The 13,479-nt window shown below is 40.0% G+C and overlaps 1 protein-coding gene across 7 annotated transcripts in view; it reads right to left on the bottom strand.

The window, feature by feature from the left end:
• SEL1L2 (SEL1L2 adaptor subunit of SYVN1 ubiquitin ligase) overlaps positions 1-13,479 on the bottom strand; it is a 63,421-nt gene that overhangs the window by 3,743 nt on the left and 46,199 nt on the right. For 2 of the 7 annotated variants that reach the window (XM_025180472.3, XM_089776904.1), the window contains 5 exons: positions 12,521-12,686; positions 12,356-12,430; positions 6,596-6,765; positions 3,585-3,713; positions 2,476-2,547 (listed from right to left, as the gene is read on the bottom strand). In XM_025180472.3, the coding sequence (XP_025036257.3) occupies positions 2,476-2,547; positions 3,585-3,713; positions 6,596-6,765; positions 12,356-12,430; positions 12,521-12,686 (612 nt within the window). Of the gene's footprint in view, positions 1-2,413; positions 2,548-3,584; positions 3,714-6,595; positions 6,766-10,054; positions 10,096-12,355; positions 12,431-12,520; positions 12,687-13,479 lie in introns of those variants that run through there. The other 5 variants (XM_075925635.2, XM_025180474.3, XM_025180475.3 and 2 more) reach the window with 5 other exon arrangements.

Here is a 13,479-nt window from a genome sequence, read left to right as displayed (position 1 = left end):
CTTTTTGGAAATCTAAGTACACTACGTCCACTGGATCCCCCTTGTACACATGCATGTTGAACTCTAGTAAAGCATGATTTCTCTTTACAGAAACCATGTTGATTTTCTCCCACCAAATTATGTTCATCTACATATCTGACAATTCTGTTCTATACTGTAGTTAACTAATTTGCCTGGTACTGACATTAGACTTCTTGGTCTGTAATTGCCAGGATCATCGCTAGAGCCCTTTTTAAAGATGGGCGTCACATTAGCATGGAAACTGGTTTTCCAAGTGCATGAGATAAAGCAAAATGCATTCTGGGAGATGGTACTTCTGACTCTGTCGAAGACTAAAGGAGCCCAGAATCAAAATAAATATACGTGTAATAAGAACCCTGTAAAGAAGGAAATACATAAAAAGAGCAAGATCTGACAACTATAATTGATAGCCATGCTTGTACAACGTACATGAATATATCATTTAAGCTTATTGAGATGAGGGAAGATCACAGCATACAAGACATTGCATTTTAAATTACGGAGTTCATGGTGTGCATGAAATACAAGGTCAAGATTTTGGGAAACTTTGATTCAGAGATGCAATACAGACTAGTGAAGACTTATTATTTCTTACCCTGTAAACCAGAGTGTCTCACAATGCATTGCTACTGTAGCTCTCTGCCTGGACTGTCCATAGTCAAGAACAGCTATGCATTGTGCCTGTATATTGGATATCTTTGTACCAACACTTTGAATCCTGGAGCCTGCCTACAATATCTGAGGTCCACCAGTTAATAACTGATAACACCACTCTCCCCAGCTCTGAATTTTCCCCAAATACGTGTTCTGAAATGTTCGGCACTTTCCTGGAACTATCAGAGGAAGGTCAAGAGTCTTTTTTCCTTCAGAAAGTCAGTATTCTATGTTAGTTTCTGAAAATCAGGCCCTTTAAGGTGTGTTGTGCCAAACACAAGTAATTAATTCATTAGTAATTCTAGAAATTCTGGGGGCTGTTCATATTTAGTATTTTTTTTCTTGTAACTCATGCAGTAGTTCAGGTCTGTAGGCCATTAATCACTGTTGTTTGACTACCATCCAATTTGTTTTTCTTTGTAGATGTGCTCTCACCCCCATCTTGTAAAGAGGTTCTTGTTTCCCTGGTCAGTTAAGTAAGTGAGACTTGTGCTTGCAATCAAAAATCCTACTGGTTGTATAGCCTGTACAGTTTGTTTCAGTGCAAGTTCATGTCTAATTAATTTTTTTTTCCATTTTTATATTTAATTCATTTTCAATATTGCTGTACTTGCAATGTTACAATATGTGCTAATATTGGAAATCTTTCAGCTATTCAAAAACCTACCAGTTTTTAAATTGATCTAATCATTTAGCAAGCATTGTATCTTATTTTTCCAAGATACAAGACCCGTGGAGCCAGATTGTGGATCCCTTCTATCCCTCAACTGCACTTAATCACTGGAATGGTTTCATTGAAGTCAGTGTGACTAATTAGATGAATATGAGCTCAGTGATCTGACCTTTTATTATTTCCTGCACATATTAAATACTATCCTAAGAGAGAGGAAAAGTTACAAAATGAATTGACAGAAGTTAAATCAGAAACCAAGTGCTACTAGTACCATTAAATAGGAGAGAGAGTGTTTGAAGCCTTAAGAGAAAAGCAATTGGTGGTTTGAGAAAATAAGTAACATGTGCAGCACAGATATAAGATAATCATACATTCAGAAGTCTCCTCCAATAGAAAACTGTTTTCCTTCAGTGTTATGCTAGAGGCCTGATCTTCCCCCACTGGTGTCCAGGAAGGTTTTGCCACCAATACTGAAGGGAGGTCCAGACTCTGTCAACCAGTAGAAACTCTGGTGAATGTAATGTCTACTCAATCACAACAATAATCAGGTCGCAACCTGAAGAGAATCTAGTTCAGTGACTGAACAATGGATTAATGGCATGTTTTGGTCTGTTGAAATGGAATCCATTTGCAATAATTAAAATGTTGGCTATCTAGCTTCCTACTGGTAGATTTTTGTTAATTCCTGCTGCTTTCCTGGTGCTTTCCTGATGGCTCACTAAGTTGATCTTTTAAGATAATCTTTGAGAAGTATAAACAATATTTAAGTAAATTAGGAAATAAAAGATTTTTTGACACAACATATTCCTGAGAATTGGGATATCTGGCTATCTGCTATGTACAATGTTTCCATCAACATGCAAATAAAAGAATTTGCTAAAGTGACAGGTTTTCGTTTCTGTAAGGAAATTACCCATTATAAATTAACCTCATTTTTTTAATGTTATCTTTCCTTAGGGCAATGCATATTTTCAGTATTACAGAAGTATTACAAGGAGATGTTAGAAAATTAATACTAAAAATTGTAATTTAGAATACTAAGGAAACTATCAAAAGATTTCCACATTAACATTTTCCCAATTCTATCTATTTCTTATCAGTAATACAAGCAAAATAACTATGACTACCATTATCAACAGATCCCAGTGTGGTCGCAGCATGTTGTTCAGTTTTGACAATTTCCAACTTGGGATAAACTGCTAGAACAGAAAGGAAGAACTCAGCAATACAGAGAATATTTTTTACATGCAAAATAGAAGCTATTTGTAAGTGTAAAATGAAAGCAGTAGGCTCTTTTTAATAAAGCCTCTAGACAATGCTAGGATTGACAAAAATCAGATTAGGTTCAATAATATAGTAAGCACAGAATAGGGTTATAAAATCCCATTTTTCCTGGTTAACCGATTAAGCGGAATCTTGCTCCTGCCTCCCCACCCCAAGACTGGGAGCTGGCAGCAGGAATTGGAAGCCCCAAGCACAGGGAGGGCCAGCTCCTACCTGGTCCCCACAAGGCTGGAGTAGCCCTCTGGCTGTGGCAGCCTGTGAGAGGGGGGCTGCTCCTGCGTACTGGTTAACTGGTTACCTGTTCGCATCCCTGGCACAGAAGCATAAGATCTATAAGAATGGATAGTGGGCCTTCTAGCCGATTATCCTGTCCTCTCCCCCAACCCCATCCCCCTTCTTGTTTTCTAGTTACTGTAATAGCTAATCAAGCCATGGAAAGAAAAGGAATCCATTGGGGAAAGGTCTATTACAGGTAAAATCTGCTCTGACTAAAGATGATTGGACTGGGTTGTTGGGAGGAAATTGCTTAAGAATAAGCAAAGCCTCTCCACTTTAGATGAGCATATGGCACAATGTTGATGCCTTGGCACTGTATTACCACTAGCCCTGGCAGAATTGCAGTCTGTCTAAATGTTGCAGGGGCTTTACGCCATTACACTTGAATTAACAACTAACATTATAGGTTTCTCGTTTGTAAAGTGTGCTATTTCCATGTATAGAAATGCAGACGTGTGAAGAGGGGAAGATAATAGATTGTGCAATTCATATGACACATCTTGGTTGGTAGGCCTATTTTTACTGAAAGAGTTCTTATTATGTATTACCCAGGGTCTGGAAGAGGTACAATACGCAAATCTAAAAGTATACAATAAAATGTAAAAAGCAACTTCACAAGAAAAATGTTTGAATTGGCCCTGGTGAAAGCACAGCAGTCTGTCCAAATCATATTTACCTTGAAAAGTTGCATCTCGCTGAGTAGAAGGTTAACTTCTAGCTTCATACGTGCCAAGAACACAGGAACGGAAGCATCTGGGCTTGTTTCTGATGCCAGATCATACCACCTTTTAGCTAAATGTATATCCTTTAAAAAAGAAAAGGAAAGGGGGAGGTCCTCTTATTTAAAAAATCTGAAATTTTCTTAGAGGAATGTTGTGATGCCTAGCTAATCATCAGAACATTTCTACTGTTTTTTTTAAGTTTCTGCTTTTCAAGCATTTTAGAGTTTACTGTATCTTTTATCCTATTATCTCTTTTATGCAAAAGAATAAATGGAGACAAATCAAACAAAGAATGGTAATGTTCAAAAAGCAATAGGAGAGCATGTCAGTCTTCCTGGACATTCAGTAACAGACTTGAAAGTTTCCATACTTCAGCAAAAAAAACCTTCAAAAACAGACTTCAGCTTGAAACTGCAGAGCTAGAATTCATATGCAAACTTGACACTATTGTACTGGGTCTGAATAAAGACTGGAAGTGGCTAGCTCACTACAGAAAGTAACTTTCTCTATATTGGTATTCACACCTCTTCAGCAACTGTTGCGAGAGGCCACATATATCATGATTGAATTGACCTAGTTAGCACTGGTCCTCAGCATAGTAATATAACACACCCACCTCTGCATGTGTATGTATCCCTGCAAACAGAAGTTTCCATTTCATGCATTTGACACAATGTGTTCCAGCCTATGAGAACTTGTGCCCAAATATCTTAGTTTTTAGGGTGCCCCAGGACTCCTAGTTGTTTTTGTCAATTCTTAGCTGAACTTTAACTATTTCAGTTGAGTTGAACTCATCACACTCAAATGTTTTAAAATTTGAACACAGGTGTGTTTGGACTCCACATTAGGAGATGCCACTAAGCTGGGAAAGGAAACGGGGGAGGGAGGAGTAGCTCTAACATAATGGTGCTCAGAGTGTTATCCATGGAGCTGTTATATCACAGGCCACATCTACGCTACAAGATAGAGCCGAATCTATTATGGTCAATTTCTGGTCACCTGATTTTGCAGTCGAAGGTCTGTGTCCTCACTGCGGGGAAGAATTCACTAGTCCTAAGTAGTGTGTCCCCATTAAGGAGCTTGCTGCTGACTTTGAGAGTGAGTAGTTATCCTGCAGTGCTTGAACCACTTTGCATTCTGGATTATGCTCCCAGTGCATGCTGGGACCAAAACTGCAGTGGGTGGGTATGGGTTCTTACCAGCATCCCATAATGCACTTGTCTAGTCTCTCCCCACTTGCTTGAGATCAACAGGAAAGAACAGTCTTTTTGCTCCCTTTTTGGCTCTGGCTGCCTGCACAGATGCCATAGCAGTGTAAGCATGGATCCTGTTTTGCATCAAACCGTTGTTATGTTAATGTCTGCCTTGGTGTGCCTAATAGCAAAGTATTGTGAGAGTGTACACGTCATTCCACTAGGAAAAGGGCAAGGCCCAATCTCAGGATCCCATGGAGTTGCTATTCATACAATCCCTTGTGTAGATGCAAACACAGCTGCCAGTTAATCTTCTGGGCACAGTGGAACACTGGTTCTGGTGTCCTGGGACAAGCACAGACTGGTGGAGCTGCATTGTGATGCAGAGATGGGACAATCACCAGTGGCTGCAAAACTTCCAAAAGTGCAAGGTCAAGTTTCTTGGAACTATGTGAATGGCTTGCCCCTGCCCTGAAGTACAAGAATATGAGAATGAGACCTGCTCAGACCATGGAGAAACACATGGCAATAGCCCTATGGAAGCGTGCAGTGCCAGATAGCTACCAGTCACTTGGGAATCAGTTTGGAGGGGAAAATCTACAGTGGGGGCTATTGTCACAGAAGTAGCCATGGCAGTCGATATCCCTGAGCTATGGAGGGCTGTGACTCTGGGAAATGTGGATACTGTAATGCATGGGGTTCCCAAACTGTAGTGGAACGATAGAACAGACATCCCCATCTTGCCTCCCAGCCACCTTGCCAAGGAATACATAAACCACAAGGGGTACTTTTCCATGGTTTGCAGGCACTGTTGGATCACAAGGGCAGTTTCACTGACATATATGTGGGATGGTCATAAAAGGTGCATAATGCTCATATCTTTAGGAACTCCATTCTCTTCAGAAAAATGCACGCTGGAACTTTTTGCCCAGACCAGAAAATCAGAATTGGAGAGGTGGAAATGCCAATAGTGATCATTGGTGATCCCGCCTTTCCTTTGCTCTTGTGGCTCATGAAGCTGTATACAAACAGCCTGGACCCCAGAAAAAAGCAATAAATGTAGCAGGGCCATAAAGGAGCCATATTAGGAAGGTCAATGGTGATCACTCCGAAAGCTTAATTTGGTTATTTTTCCATCATGGTCTGTGGGTGAACCTAGGCCTGAGGGAAGCAAACCTATTGCCCCTTCTGCCTGAGGCTCTGCTCTCATCCCCTCCCCCTGACCTTCACCTTAGGGGCAGGCCACCCTTCCCAGTGGGAGGCAAGCAGCCCCAGACTTCCTTGGCCCTGGGAGCACGGTATGTACTCTGGCCTTCCCCAGAGCACAGGGAGGGAGGGCAGCTTTTGTATTTTTCCAGCCTTTCTGATGCAACTTTAGGTTTTTTTCTTATTCGTAAACAACTAATTGCATTTTTGAATGTTACTAAACCGGTCTCTCTGATAACACATGGTCTGAGACCTTACAGGTGGATTATGCACTGTTTGTAACTGAATTTCCATTTTAATGCACTATATCTTCATTTCCCAGCCTTGTTTTTATGTGGCAAGAGGAAAGAGCACTCACTTGGCCTCCACCAAATCATCTGTTATTTCATGTGTATCTCTCAGTGATAGCCTGCCTGATACTCGTTTATAATTTTAATAATCTGTTTTCCTAATTTCCCCTCATATGGGAGATTCTGCCTCACTCAGAATATATAATAAAAGCTATAATTGCATTTAATTTCAACTACATCTATTAAGGTTAATTTTACATAGATGCACCATATTACCTTAGGAATACCTAAACCATGTTCATACATATATGCCAGATTAAACATGGCTTGAGCAATGTGGTGATCGACTGCAAGGCTGTAATGAATTGCTGCTGTGACATAATCCTTGTTGGTTCCATAACCATAAAAGTGATAATCTCCCGTTTTAACTCTAGCAAATGCATTGCCTGGTGGAAACATTAAAAAGAAAAGCCACATCAAAAATCTGTATTAAACTACTATTCTTGGTAAATTTCTTCTTCTAATAAAAATGTATTTTTCTCTTAAATATAATTAAAAATGAATAAAATGTAAATTTGAAGCATGATTTTAGTCATAAAATTATTATATTTTATAGAGAATAGTAAATGGGAAGGAACTGGGGAAAAAGTAGGTGTTTACAATACAGCAGTAGGAAGGAAGTCCCACATGTAAGGGATGGCATGGAAAAAGGTGTATGTGGGAGAAGAATAAGAAAGGGACTGATAGGAGGGCCTCTTAGAAAGCGAAGAGCAGAAAGGAAAGTATGAGGAAATGAACACTGAAATGCATGTGGGGCAGAGTTAGCATATAACTTGAAGGTGAAAGCTTGATTTTGATGTGCAAAGAAAGCAGCATGTTGTCAAGGAAGAGCTATAACAGCCATATTTTGAATAAAATAACGGAGCAAGATGACAAGATAAGAGCACTGCCATGTCAAAGGGGATGAAGAGGAAAGGCGAGATTTTTATGTGAAGGGAAAACAGATAATATAGCAACAGTTTGAGCATGGATGGGGAAAACCAGTGAACGGGATCCCTGTTTGAGCATCTTGGTGACTGGGAAAGAGTGGATATTTTGACAGGAACAGAAAAGAGAAGAAATGGGAAAACCATTAGGGGAATTTAATGTGCCATTTTTAAGCAATAAAGAACCTCCAATGAATTTATAGAAACACAGCTGAAGATGTGAGACAAGCTAGGGGAAGTATTGTCAGGAATGTGATATGTGGAGAGATCTGGAAGTCACCAGGTCTGGCTGACAACTGAAACCATGAAAACAGAGAACATCTATTAGGAGTAAAGTATGAAGAAACAGAAGGACATTCCTCAGAGCACGTGTCCACAGAGCAGGAAAAGGAAACTTGAGCTACTGCCAGAAACAATGAGGTGCAGTTGGGTTGGAAGGAAGAGAAATCAGGAGTTCTAAGGCTCAAGGGGAGAGAGGGAGGAGAAGGAAAGAATGGCTGACGTGATCAGGTAAAAGTGAAATATCCAGGAACTAACGAGACCTTTAAAAACTTGACTAAAGGAGATCATTAGTGATCTTGGTAAGACTGGTTTCAGTGAAGTGAAGGAGACAACAATTTGGTGCTGTATATCGAGGAGGGATTTGGGCATGTAGCAGCAAGAATAGCTTACATATTCCAGGTACTTGCAAATAGTGCATTTGGAGATAAGAAGGGTAGGGGGGGATCTAGATTCCAAGCAGTAGTAAGGGGAAGACAGAAGGCATGGGATGGAATTAAGGTTACTTGAATAGATTCAGTAGGGAAGTAGGATGGGAAGCTGGGCATGAGGGAAAGGACAGGCTTGAGAGTGATGGCACCAGAAACTAAGGCTGTGTCTAGACTGCAGGTTTTTTTTGAAAAAAGTAGCCTTTTTTCGAAAAAACTTCATCTGCGTCTAGACTACAGCCACGTTCTTTCAAAATTAAATCGAAAGAATGCGGTTTTTCTTTCGACGACGGTACTCCTCATTTCACGAGGAAGAACGCCTTTTTTCGAAAGTGCTCTTTCGAAAAAAGGCATTCTTAAATGCAAACAGGGCTTTTTCAAAAGAGAGCATCCAGACTGCCTGGGTGCTCTCTTCTGAAAAAGCGGCTCACTTTTTTGAAAGAAGAGGTTGCAGTCTAGATGCTCTTTTTCGAAAGAAGCTTTTTCGAAAGTATCTTTCGAAAAATCCTTTTTCGAAAGAGGCTTGCAGTCTAGACGTAGCCTAAGAGAGAGAGAGGACTAGCAGAAATGTGGATGAAGTCAGGCGAAATGGCAGATGAATAAATGGAAGATTACTGAAGTTAAAGCACTTGAAATAGCAAGTTTGTTCATGGAGTCACACATCAGTGGCAAAATGAACCATTTTCACTGGTTTCTAGTAATGCTCAGGATTGTTTTTTATGAAACAAAAAACAGGACTATGTAGCACTTTAAAGACTAACAAGATGGTTTATTAGATAATGAGCTTTCTTTATCCATATCCTTTATGATCCCTAGATTGGATTGCTGAAATGTAATGTACAGAGGGTTTCTCCTGAAAGCTACTTGAAGGCAGAAGAGGCAGAAATTACAGGTTCTTAATTCTTGTTGGTAGCAGACACTAAATAGAATATACTATGCAAATTTGTTGAAAGCTTCATCAGATTCTTGTTGGTTTCAGGACGTTTTGAGAATGTTGATATTCATCTATAAAGATTTTTGTGGCTTGGGTCTTGGCTACCTAGCAAACTGTTGTTTTCCCACATGCCACTGCCGTATGTTATTAGCTGAAGGATTTTTTCCTAACACTCTATTGCACTGAATGTCTGTGACTACTGGCAGGCATATTTTCATTTGAGGGTCTTTGGCAGTGTAATTGGTTTTTTTCCCCTATTGTTCTGTGAGACAGGATATCCAGGTTGTAAGTAGGATCTTACACTATGATGCAGAGGTATTTCTGCTGATTGACTAGTGTAGGTGAAGCCAATCAGGGCAAAGCTACAAGTATAAGGAGGAAGTGAGCCTGTCTCCAGAAGAGAAGAAAATAGTGGACTTACTATATGTAGGGAGGAATCTTGGGAATACATCAGGCAGAAGTTTTTGTGGGATTAAAATTGAAGGCAAACTTCAACTGAAAGTTCTAAGTTTTGGAAACAAAGACTGCATGTGGATGCTATCTTAGGGTATGTCTACACTACCACCCTAGATCGAACTAGGGTGGTTAATGTAGGCAACCAGAGTTGCAAATGAAGCCCGGGATTTGAATTTCCCGGGCTTCATTTGCATATTGCCAGGCACCGCCATTTTTAAATGTCCGCTAGTTCAGACTCTGCTACACGCGGCACGAACTAGGTAGTTCGGATTAGGGTTCCTATTCCGAACTACCGGTACACCTCGTTCCACGAGGAGTAACGGTAGTTCGGAATAGGAAGCTTAATCCGAACTACCTAGTTCGTGCTGCAAGTAGCCGCGGGCACGGAGTCCGAACTAGCGGACATTTAAAAATGGCGGCGCCCGGCAATATGCAAATGAAACCCGGGAAATTCAAATCCCGGGCTTCATTTGCAACTCCGGTTGCCTACATTAACCACCCTAGTTCGAAGTAGGGTGGTAGTATAGACATACCCTTAGGGACTCTAGTTGTGGTAAGCAGAAAATTGGTGATACAGTTTAATAGATTTTTAAATCCAAAAGGGACCATTATGGTCATCTAGTCTCAGCCCCAACTTAAAACAGTTACTTACACCAAGTAATTTCTGCATCAAGACCATACATTCTGACTGACCTGCAGAATTTTGGAAAAAGACATACAGTTTTGATTTAAATATTTAAAATGACAGAATCCATCATACTCTTTGGTAGGTTGTTTTCAGTGATTACCTTCACTGTTAAAATTTTGCCAATTATTTCTATTCTGAAAACACCTGGTCTCAGTTTGCAGCCACCTCTGTCTGCTAAAACAAAGGCTCCTCAGCTGGTCTACACCAGCATAATTATACTGGTGAGAGGTGTGAAAAAAAACACATCCTATAGCATATCTGTGCCAATAAAATACTGTGTAGAAGCAAATGAATGATTCTTTTGGAACACCTAGGCTGTGTCTAGACTGCCCCCCTTTTGCGGAAAAGGGATGCAGATTAGCCACAGCGCAATTGCAAATGAAGTGGGGATTTAAATCTTACCCGCTTCATTTGCATGAACATGGCTGCCGCTTTTTTCCGGCTCGGGGCTTTGCCGGAAAAAAGCGCCAGTCTAGACGGGGATCTTAAGGAAAATAAAGCCTTTTCCGAAAGATCCCTTATTCCTGATTTTAACAGGAATAAGGGATCTTTCGGAAAAGGCTTTATTTTCCGAAAGATCCCCGTCTAGACTGGCGCTTTTTTCTGGCAAAGCCCCGAGCCGGAAAAAAGCGGCAGCCATGTTCATGCAAATGAAGCTGGGAAGATTTAAATCCCTGCTTCATTTGCAATTGCGCTGTGGCTAATCTGCATCCCTTTTCCGCAAAAGGGGGGCAGTCTAGACACAGCCCTAATGTAATTTAGGGAGGTGGTGTTTCTACACTGACAGAAAAACTTATGTTAATATAGACGTAATGTCTATGGTTATGCAAAGGGGCTATCCTGCTGGAGCTATGATAGTAAAAGCTCTGTAGTGTAGATGCAGCCTCAGAAATCTTCTCCCCAAGTAGATACTTGTGAACTGTAGAGATGGTTTTCCAGATCCCAAATGATTCTTCAAGCTGTACTACAGTAAAATATATACTGCACATTTAGCAAGTAAGCATACTTTACAAATCTTTATGCTTCTAAATTTCCTATATTTTTTAGTGAGTAGGTGTAATTTTTTTCATGGTGCTTATTTAGTTAAAGAAGCCATTTTTCATACATAGTTTTAAAGATTGTAGTCCAAGTTTTGTGATAAAGTACCCGTGAATGAAGAATGAATCAAGGGAGGATAAATGAGTAGTTGGTTGTTTTAACCCAGAGATGTGAAAATTTCTTGAATGTTAGATTATTTTTAACATGCCTAAGGTTGTATAGGTTTGAACCTCTCTAGTTCGGATCTTCAGGACCTGACCGGTTCCAAATGAGAGAATTTTCCGGACCACAGGAGGTCAATATTGTCTAGCAGCATTACTAACAGTTCCACTGCTTACTGGGCTGTGAGAGTGGTGAGGAGTCCTGTGGCACCTTATAGACTTACCAAAGTGTTGGAGCATAAGCTTTCGTGGGCAAAGACCCACTTCGTCAGAAGCATGCATATAAGGTGCCACAGGACTCCTCGCTGCTTTTGCAGATTCAGAGTAACACAGCTACCCCTCTCATACTGGGCTGAGAGAGGACATTTAGAGGTAAATTAGAGATAAATAACAGCACAGAACACTGAGAGACAGGACTGGTGGCCGTAAACAAACTTGGCCACACTAATGAAAAGTGGACATCTGTCTAACTAAAATTATTCCAGATTATGGATGTTTCCAGATGAGAGAGCTCTGGATTAGAGAGGTTCAACCTATAGTACAGATATCCTTTTAACTGTGAGTTACTTATGTGTGAGAATCAATCCCTTAAAGATGTTAGCTTCATTATCTGAAGTTTGTAATGCCATATTCTTGGGCCATGGAGGGTACATCTATTCAGCAGTGTTATTTTGGAATAACTGACGTTATTTCAAAATAACAAACTGTTATGTCTAAACAGCAAACTATTATTTTGAAATAATGTCGAGATGGAGGACTTCTTACTCTGGTACCCATAACCCTCATTTCATGAGGAGCAATGGAAGTCAAAGGAAGAGTGTTCTTCCTTCGATTTCCTGCTGTGTAGACAGTGCCAAAAGCTGAATTAAGCTATTTCAACTTAAGCTATGCAAATGACGTAGCTGAAGTTGCGTATCTTAATTCAACTTTTGCCCTGCTGTGTAGACATGACCTGGGTGTTCATTTGTCTTCTGGCTGTACAATCTGAGCAGCAGAGCTGAAGAAAAGCATACTTAAAAGAGTGGACAGCAAATTACAAACTATTTTTAACATGATTGTTCCATACCTTGAGCTGCGGCTCGGTTCCACAGGAGAAGTGCTAATGGATACATCTGCTCCTTACTGAGAATTTTAACCTGCTCTGTAAAAGAAAAATTGAATTTGCATTGTTCAAAACACCACTTGGTTATGCATATACAATATACAGAAACAGTAATGTAACTTTTCTTACCAGTTTCCAGAATGTAAGCTGAATTACTTTGAGCTACTTCATACCCCATTTCTGCTAATAAAGCATATTGACTAAGAGATGAATCTATATTCCCACCCTGGTAAGCGAAGTATGCAGTCAGGAATTTTTCAGACCAACTTCCTAGTTCACAAACACTTCGATAAAGCTGAACAGAGGAACAGAGATAGAAAAATACATGAGGTTTTACACTTCACTCAATTAAATCTCAATTAAATCTTACCTGGTAGCTCCTGCTAGGGGACACTAGGTTAAATTGCCTCCTTAACTGATAGAAAGAGTACTTAATCATTAAATGTCAGGTGAATCTGACTCTAAAGTTGCTTCCTTAGTTGCATATAACAATACATTGATTAAAAACAAAAATGTTTTTCTTTATACAACAAATGTTATTTATTTAAGATGCTCTGCTGAATATTAAGCCACAAATAAGATTTCAACTAGAGATGAGAGAACATTTTCAGATTAATAGTTTATTCACTGCCCGATGCAATTTTGTGTCAAATTTGCAAAGGTGACATATTTGCCAAATAATATTGGACAACATAAAATTTGTTAGATGAGATTCTGAAGGGGACTTAGGCATCATTCACAAATAAACCCAGTAGTGGTGCTCCCGCCTTCCCACATGTCCAATAATTAGGGCACTCCCCTGAGATGTGAGAAATCAAAATTTAAATCTCTACGCTGCAGCAGGGACTTGAACCCAAATCTCCTCTCTCCCAGCTGAATACCCTAAACATCAGACTGCAGGCTGGGGACTCTATCAGTCTCTCCTGTTGAAGCTGTTCTGCTTTGTATAAATAATTATGGGAGCAGGAACTTGAACCTGAATTTCTTGCAGCCCCAGTAAGTGTCACTTTTTTGGCCCAATGACTATTCACCTATTTTATGAAAAGTGGAATGGATTACCAACAGAAAAACTGAGAGGAACTCAACCT

This window comes from Pelodiscus sinensis, chromosome 3 (assembly GCF_052426305.1).
Source record: "Pelodiscus sinensis isolate ZL-2025 chromosome 3, ASM5242630v1, whole genome shotgun sequence".
NCBI lineage: Eukaryota > Metazoa > Chordata > Testudines > Trionychidae > Pelodiscus > Pelodiscus sinensis.
This window is presented reverse-complemented; position numbering and strand designations above follow the sequence as displayed.